Raw genomic sequence first — 9,235 nt, 5'->3', positions numbered from 1 at the left:
TTAACAAAATGAGATTAATTTAATTTTGATTTAGTCTTTTATATTACATCTATTAGATGGATCATCTTTTATGCAAAACTTTTATTTTCATGTATTGTTTTTAAATTTCCTCATAGCCACTTCATTATTATTTGCATAAAGCAAGTTTAATTAATAAATTTATTTAATGCATTCTATTTTTTTATTCAACAGACTTATTTCTTCCACGTGGAAACTTTAGATCAATTTTATCTCTCAACAATCACAATGTTACTTTTACCGAGTCATACCGCGAAATTATGCGTTATTATGGTTATTATTTTGATATTATTGAAAATAACACTAGCATTGTCGAGACGGTAACTAAAATCTCAGAAGCTACTACTAGTTTGAAAAGCACGCAATCAGAATCAACAGAATCAATAGAAACAACTACAAATACTTCTCCCCGAATACCTGTCTATACAGAATCGGTTACAGTTAGTACTACAAAAATTACAGAATCGATAAATCCAGATCCAACAACAATAATATACGATGTAACAGAACCAGAAATAATTGGCGGTCACAGTGAAAGTACAACACAATTTTTAGTTACAACTACCCCACAAATTGTAACGACAACTCAGAATACAAATTTAGATACTAAGGAAGATTCATCTGAACTAATTACATCAACTACAGTCGATGTTGAAGGAAACGGTGAGGTCTATATGACGACTGAAGATATATCCACAAATACAATAGATCTGGAAGAATCACCAGAAATAGATGTGCCAAATACTGTATTACCCGATTTAACAACTTTTATGATAGCAGAGACAACAGAAGAACCAGATGAAATTTCAACCACTACATTAACTTCTATAAATAATGAAGATTTAGAGATAAGCACTACAGAAACCACTCATACAGAAACAAGCGACTTAAATGATATTTCGACAACATTTGCAACAGAAAGCGAACCTGAGGTAACATTAGACACCGCAGGTGAATCGGAGGATTTATCAGAGAAGAGTATTTTAAGTAGTACGTTTCTTGCAAACATTGCAATTAGTACAAAAATTAGTAAAGTAAATCAAGTCTAAACCAAATCTTTTTTAGTTGGCTTGAGCGATGCAACCACACGAACCGGGAGAGAACAAAGGCGACCCGAATTGGTGATGGCGTTTTATACACAGCGTGGATCTTTTCATTTATATACATCCTATATTGTTAAAGTAAGAATTTATACAAACATTTTTTAAACCTCATATAATAATTAAAACTCTTTTTTATGCTAATATTATATTTACAGACTGGTTTACTATACAGAGCGGAAATTCGTTCTATAGGAGCATCAGTTTTGAGACTACCTATGGCTTATTCCAATGGTCTTTATCATGCGCTAATAGTACTTCCTTGGCAATATTCGAGTGGAACCGAATACGTTATTAGAGAAATTTGTCGGCAAAATATTGCTTTACGCGAATTAGAAAATTCACTTAGACCTGTTAGAGGTCGTGCAATGGTACCTAAGTTTCGATTAAAGGGGATCGTAGATGTAACAGAGGATTTAAAGAAGGTAAAATGTACTAAAGATATAGCATCTGTCTCTAATTTATTTTAAATATTATTTTTTTAAATATTTAATCAAATCTATTGCATGGGACTGAAAGAATTATTTAAAAATGACAAAATGAATATGTTATCATTAGATTGGTATAAGAGAGATATTTGAACCGGGTTTGGCTGATTTCCGTCCGATGACTCGGGAAAAAGGCGTTTTCGCTAGGAGTTTGGAGCAGGCTATAGATATCGCTGTTACAGATGAGTTCGAACCATCGAAATCCCTGAAAAGCTTCGAGACAGAGAAGTCTTCGAGAATGTATGTGGAACCGTATGGAAGTGAGTATAATTTATAAAGAAACCAAATGTTGTATAACGTCTGCTTAATAGTTAGGAATGATATTTTGAATATAAGTAGAGCGGTTTTTGCATATAATTTTTCTTAATCTGTGGAAAAATCAAAATACATATATAGAAAAGGTGTTGTTCGCTTTAGATTTTTTTTATTCAATCTTATAAAACTTCTTTCCTTGTTTCATTTGTTGTTCGATTATCTTATAGTATAAATAATTAATTACTTTTCTGACTGTGCCACTAAAGTTATGCTTAATTTTATAAATGAATCCATAGATGATTAAATTTACTTAATCTATTTTGTTAAAAGTTGCCTAATCAATGCAGTTACCAAATGTAAAATTATAAATATATCATACAATACAAAATGTGTGGAAACTTATATTGTTATTAACAATAACTTTATTAGCTATAATTCCATACCAGAATTTATATAATCGCTAAAAACTAATTTTCATTGAATATAAATGGAACGGAAAGCGATTCGCTATGAAATAATCGTCCAAACAAATGAAAATCGCGGTGTCATCTTTATTAATTGTGTATGTACCTTTTTAAGTGTGCCAATGTCATATTGACGATATGCAATATGCGACAGATTATTCATACCCGAATGAATTTTTTAAATTTTACATCTTTTTATGGACCAAATTTCACTTACAATTATCAAAAAGTTAGCAACATTTAGAATTGTGACGATAGATTTTGAAATTTTGATACGAATAACTATTCCAAACTTGGATAAATTTTTATAATCGAACCAATTGTCGTAGGCCATAATTTTTCAGAACGTTCTTTAAGACCATGAACTTCATCATCAGTTTCATCAAAATTTGTTTTTTTTTAAGATCTAATTACTAATTAGTTGGTTGACTATAGACTATATATAGGTTAACCTTACAGCCCATTGTGACGACCATAGGTTGACCCTATGTCAAGCATGTGCTGTGTGGGTAGTTAAGATAGTCCTTAACTTAAGCACTATCTTAACTATAGTTAAGTATAATGTAATAATAATATCTTAATATAGTTAAGTATAATGTATAATATCTTACAAACAGTTTTTGAGTTAAATCATATATATATATATATATATATATACATGTTTTTACCAATTTTGGACTCAAACGAGTCAGAGTGACTTGAAACATGCAGAAAAATAAAATAAGGTCTAATTTTTTGGCGAAAACAAAAACGATATATTAAATTGTACAAGTTATATATATTTTTTAGGAATCAGTTAAGACAGACAGCTAGATGTGCCTTTGTTTTAAATTTCAAATTTTAGCCAAAGACCGTTTGAGAAAAAAATAGGAAACTTATCTATTGAATAATCGAAGCATATATTTTTATTTCAATTTTTCAACTTTATTTATTTGCTTTTGAAACTTGAAAATCATATTTTTTTTATACCTGGTGGAAGTGAGAAATCCATGAAGTGATCCCCTGGATGTCTTGAACACAGGATATTCTAATATTGTCTTGGCTCTTGAATGTGATCGAATTTTGTTTGGTATGGAAATATTACCAAGTGTTTGTCGATTGTTTCAATGATTTCTATCCAGAATATGCGATCCACCCTGTCAAGAGCGCTGAAATAGGTAATCGGTAATCAGCCTCATCCGGAAGTCATCGCTTTGAGCTTTGATGGTTCTAAAACAATATGATCATTGTCAGAAGTCAAGCAGTCACGCAATGGCGCGTACGAGGCCAATAAACAATCGACAGTGTCATCCGGAACCTAATGGCACACAAAACTTTTCATGGTTAATCAATCGTCAATTACATTTGAGATTTCAGATGTGCATTTGCATCACCAGCCAAGATATATATTTAAAAAAAAAATTAACAAATAAAATAAAAATGCCTGATGGCACACAAAACTTTTCATGGTTAGAGGGCGTCCGTTTATCACACGAGGCTTAAAAGGGAAGGAAGGTCTTTGCCAAAAAATAACAAAAGATCACGTGGTAGAGGGCCAGTAGAATATCACGTGTAATTAATTTTTACCTCAATTTAAAAAATCTATTTTTTTCAATTTTTTTTATGTTTTTATTAGGTACTAAAAATATACGTAATGTTGGGAGAAGGAGGTTAATTTTAAATAAAACCTCGGGTCAAAAAAGGGAGATGAGGGGTCAAAACATCTTAAGAATTGATCACGTGTATTATTACACTCATTAATTTTTCGCCTACCAATACATATTTGAAAAAAAAAATAAACTTTTGAAGAGGCAACATATCTTTAACAATATTTCAAAATATTGTATAGTTGCGAAATACGGAATTATATAGTTATCCTTGTAATAAGTAAACAAGTATAAAAAGTCTCAATAAATGTTAACCGAAAACGAAATTTGGACAGATATTTGAAATTTTTTTTTTCTTTTTTTAATTTTTGAACAGCAATCAGAACCTTACGTCCTATGAGCTGTTGGTCTGAAACTTCTCCTTCGTATTTTTTAGTTGGTAACCCAATGGTTAATCCATCCATATTTGATGATTTTTTGTTATTAGAATTAATCTAATAGGGCTGACATTTTTATTGGTGCAACAATGCCGGGTGAGGGCTATTTTCACTTGGAAATATATTGATATCTATATTTCCAAGTGAAAATCGTTGTTCCTGTTGCCTGACAACAGGCTGCTCGAAGTGGGTATCGAACCCGGGACCTCTGAAATAGGTCCTGTCGCTCTTAACCGCTTACCTACGGGCAAGCCCATTTGAAAAAATAATGAAATTTTATGCAACTAAATTAACAATCAAATATTTAAACACTTGCTGCACAAATATCAATTGCCCTAATTAATAATAGTATTTTAAACATCAATAAAACACTATCCTGCTTCACCCATGTTAGTGTTTAAAATATAAATTGCTCAATCTGATTATAAAACACTTACTCAATGTTTTTCACAAACAGAAAGCTTTTTAATAAATTATAAATTAATTTGGTTGTTAAATCCATTCGTATATAAAAATAGTATCCTCACATTTACATACATTTTTGTGTTTACATTCTAAATATTTCTAATATTTGGTATTTTATAACTTACCTCACAGAACCATAAATATGCCGAATAAAAATATGTTTACAGGTGTTAATCGTCGGTTATTTTTTGTCTAAGGTACTAATTACATTCGAGAATTTTTTGTGCAGATTGTTGGATCGTCATTACAGATGACGTAATAAATATTTTAGAACAATCTTAATGATAATTTTATATAACACATCGTAAACTACCGTCATCTAATGCAATACTAAGAACATTAAATATTTTTTATTAAAAATGATATAAATACGATCTATTGACATATTGATAATTAATTACACAATATATATTTTTCATAATAATTAATTATGTATAATAAATAATTATTATTATTTTCAGATCTCGGGAATGACTGGTACACAACTGAAGACTTTATTGCTAATAGACCATTTTTATTTTATATTATGGATTCAGAGTTACATATTTGTCTTGTAGCTGGTAAAGTAGTAGATCCAACTAATATTCAGATTTATTAAAAATGCAGAAAATATTCAGTATTATACAAAGTTCTTAGTTTTAGTATTATGCAAAATGCTTAGTTTTGATATTATTGTGATTTTTTTTTTCGAATTAAATTCATACGAAATATAATGTGCCAAATTTAAATAATGTTTATTAAAATTTTTATAAAAAATATTGCCAAAAAAAGTCTATGGAAAATTTCACCGGAATTAAAAACTTGACAGGCATTAAACACGCTTCGAAGTAAATTAGTAGTTAATGTATATATTAATCACCATTATATGAACATTTGTGCAAGTTTTTTTCACGCAAAAAATATTTTAAACATTCGATAAAAATATGTTAATACATCTAATAATTATGTAAATCATTTATGCCCAAAAAGCCAAAATACATGAATACATAAATAAATTATATATTTTTATTAACAATCCAAATAAATTGAGGCACAATAACATAAAATTATAATAATCAACACACATGCTAGCTTGTTAAAATAATGATATACATATCTCTATGTGTCTATCATAACAAAGACACATCAATTACTATATGTGTTTGAAATTTAGATCACTTTAACTTACTAACAGATTAATAATTTTATTAAATACTAAAATATTCTTAAATACTGTTATAATAGTACAAACAATTATATTGATAACGATAAATAATGTTTAACAGTATTCATTTTTTTTTCATCATAATATTTATGATTGACTCAACAAACGTATCATTACTGTTATTCTTGAGAATAAAATCATGATCGTGTTTTGTCTAACGATTTATAAAGTTCGAACTTGCTCAATATTGATGAGTAAGAGAAATATTTCTACCAAAAATGATAAAATATTGATCCTATACTTATTTATATAGCGAAACCAGTAGAAATTGGTTATGAGAAAAGGCAAAATTATTTTTGAGAAGTTTCTTAATTAAAATATGGTTATATCTAACATATGCATTATCGGCATAAATTAACAATATATACAATCATATAATGGCAAGCAGAATCTTTATGATAAATTTAACATTTGGTTTTCAGAAATATAAGAGTGGATTATTAATTAATAATTACGACTAGGTGTATGTATGAATAACACAGATTACTTAAATAATTTAAGTTACGTTATGTGATTTATGTATTTACAAAAACATTTTGTTATCAATTTTTTTAACGATTACCATATAATTAATTATAAATATGAGGTTAATTAAGAATTTTATATATATATATATACATACATATATATACACATATGTGAAATTCTATATTTTTACATGTGTATATACATGCATATATTTATGTATATTTATGCATATTATATATATATATATATATATATATATATATATACATGTGTGTATGTAATTCGTAATTTCGAAGTCGATCTATTCTATATTGGGCTATCAAAATAAATATGCAATTACACAAGCAAATATTGATTCTAGTTTACATAAATGTTTTGGTTTTTGTTTTGCTGTGCAGATTTCGGCATTAATCACATACATATAATAGATGATATGCGTAGCATGATATTTTAAAATCATTTTTATTAGAATGTAATTCATCCTTCACATTTTTCCATTCATTACAACGTCTGTTTTAGCTTAAAGTATTTTAAAAAGCTTAGCGTGCGTGGTTTTTGCAGAAAGGACGTCCGCCCTTAGCGTAGAAGCTCTGTCCTTCCAAATTTTTTCTTACACATCTAAAATAAAATGTATGTCGTTTTACTTTCATTAGCCTTATCAATTGAAAGTTATTCAATAATGAGTGCACACACATTATTATATAAATGTCTAATATCTACATAACACACACTGTTGAAAAAAATCAAAAATTGGTTTCCGTAGTATTTATTTAGCAATTGAAATTGTCTAATATTCGGTTTTTATTTACAGTCAATGAATCATATTCAAAATCATTTAAACCTTTAAAATAAACGGCTGTAAAAGTCAGAAGTTAGAAAAATTATTATTTTTTCAAATTCAATTATCCAAAAATCTTAATTTGAACCACGATATAAAAAGTAGAATTGAATTTGTTAATAAAATATTGAATGAAATTATTTGAGGTTTAATAATAAAATTTAATATAAAACGACGTTATTCTTCTTTATAAAGTTTTTTGTACGATACATTTATATGTTTTTTTTAAACTTACACACACAGCCCAATTTATAAATTTTGCCTTGAATTTTATTTACGAATCATTAAAAGATGTGCTCAAGGCAATGCGGACGAGTAAAGTATTTAATGACTCTTCAATTATTTTTTAAAGCAAATTATGTATGGATAATACTCACGGTGCAATTGAAGCACTGGCTATGGTAATTATTAGACAAAGCTTCAACCCAGCGATCGCCAGCTTCCACAGGAAAGCCGCAAGCAAAGCATTTGGTTGTGAACATCTCGTTCCAGTCTAGTAAATATCATATTAAATATCAATATTGCATTCTTTATACACTATATAATATATATATATATATATATATATATATATATATATACATGGCGCTTTTTTTTACGCTATGTATTACCTGCTTGACAATAGGGTTGTCCGTCTTCCAAAAAGAATGGATTGTTTCCAAAAAGTTTGCCACAATAAACGCAGTTGAAGCATTCAGGGTGGAAGTGTTTGCCAATTGCGTTCAAACAATCCTAAAAATAATAATTACTCATTGAATAAAGCATAGAGAGTAGTAATAATTAACCTTGTCCATCGATTTACGTACCCCCTTGATTTTGGCATGGCATTTGTCGCAAGGTGGTGCAATATACTGTTCGAAGCAGTACTCGCAGTACAATTGCCCTTGTTCTTCAACGAATCCAATGTCGGCAAGTGGCCTTTTGCATGTGCCGTTCGAGCAAACAAAGTGACTGGGGCACCAGATACGTCCTAGAGCTGATATGAATGGTCCTCTATAAAAATATAGATATTTCAGGGCATAATTCTATAAGAGAAAATCACTTAAATCATGCAAAAACAAGTCATCGCAATAAAATCACACAAAACAATTTTTATCATGCATTTGATCAAAGTCACACTCAATTAAAAATTATGTGAGGTTAATATTTCTAATCGTTACTGAATTAATTAATATTCGTTCAATTACCTTTGCATTTTGATGTCACCTTTTTCCCATACCATTTAATATGTTTTTGGCAACAATATTATAAAACAAAAATATTTAGAGTATTAAATTCTATATTCTTCATGATTTTTATTTTAGAAAACAAATTGATAATTGAAAACTACATTCTTCATAAATTTTATTTAAAAAAAATTGAAAATTATTTGAGCGCAACATAAAATTTAATAGAAACGTATAATAATGTAATTGATTTTTACCTCCTGATTTCTGTTTTACATTCATGGCACACAGGATATTCTTCACTTGCTAATCCGTTACTCGTGATACCTGATTCGACTGCATTTCCATTTTTTGGCAAATCTATTTTATTATCATCAGAATTCGAAACCTCATTTAGTTCAATTTTACCATTTTCAATGTAAGATAGAGGTCTAGAAGTTTTTTTACTCAAGAAAGAATTCGTTTTACAATTTCCATTTAAAATTTTAGTATTAGTGGTTATGTGTTCAGTTGTACCATTGAAATCACTGATTCCCTTAGGTTTTCTTAATTGAACATTGTTATTATGTTCTATTTTGTCAGAGATTTTATTATCATGTGCATCTTCATTTTGTTGAGCTATTACTGGTTCCATTTTATATATAACGTTAGTAATATGATTGCTTTGCGAATCATTTGAAAGTTTAAATTTTTCTGTTACAAGAGGCGTCATTTGTTTAGCTCCCACTTCATCAAATTGAGGGTTT

At 28.6% G+C, this 9,235-nt stretch overlaps 2 protein-coding genes across 2 annotated transcripts in view; one reads left to right on the top strand and one right to left on the bottom strand.

The window, feature by feature from the left end:
* Positions 1-278: 278 nt before the first annotated feature.
* Positions 279-5,411, top strand: LOC113371033 (serpin B11-like). Its single transcript, XM_026611681.1, has 5 exons — positions 279-969; positions 1,084-1,199; positions 1,277-1,543; positions 1,677-1,866; positions 5,275-5,411. The coding sequence occupies exons 1-5, from the start codon at positions 279-281 to the stop codon at positions 5,409-5,411; spliced, it is 1,401 nt and encodes a 466-aa protein (XP_026467466.1).
* Positions 5,412-6,715: 1,304 nt separating this feature from the next.
* LOC113370422 (PDZ and LIM domain protein Zasp-like) overlaps positions 6,716-9,235 on the bottom strand; it is a 109,704-nt gene continuing 107,184 nt past the window's right edge. Inside the window, 5 exon segments of the mRNA XM_026611087.1 lie at positions 6,716-7,093; positions 7,095-7,103; positions 7,701-7,816; positions 7,935-8,055; positions 8,130-8,316. Of these exon segments, the coding sequence (XP_026466872.1) occupies positions 7,025-7,093; positions 7,095-7,103; positions 7,701-7,816; positions 7,935-8,055; positions 8,130-8,316 (502 nt within the window). The 3' untranslated portion in view covers positions 6,716-7,024.

The sequence above is a fragment of the Ctenocephalides felis genome, unplaced genomic scaffold (genome assembly GCF_003426905.1).
Source record: "Ctenocephalides felis isolate EL2017-DRISC unplaced genomic scaffold, ASM342690v1 CF-g0.4_SCAFFOLD_01492, whole genome shotgun sequence".
Lineage (NCBI taxonomy): Eukaryota > Metazoa > Arthropoda > Insecta > Siphonaptera > Pulicidae > Ctenocephalides > Ctenocephalides felis.
Note: the sequence above shows the minus strand (reverse complement) of the source record. Positions and strands in the feature narration are given on the sequence as shown.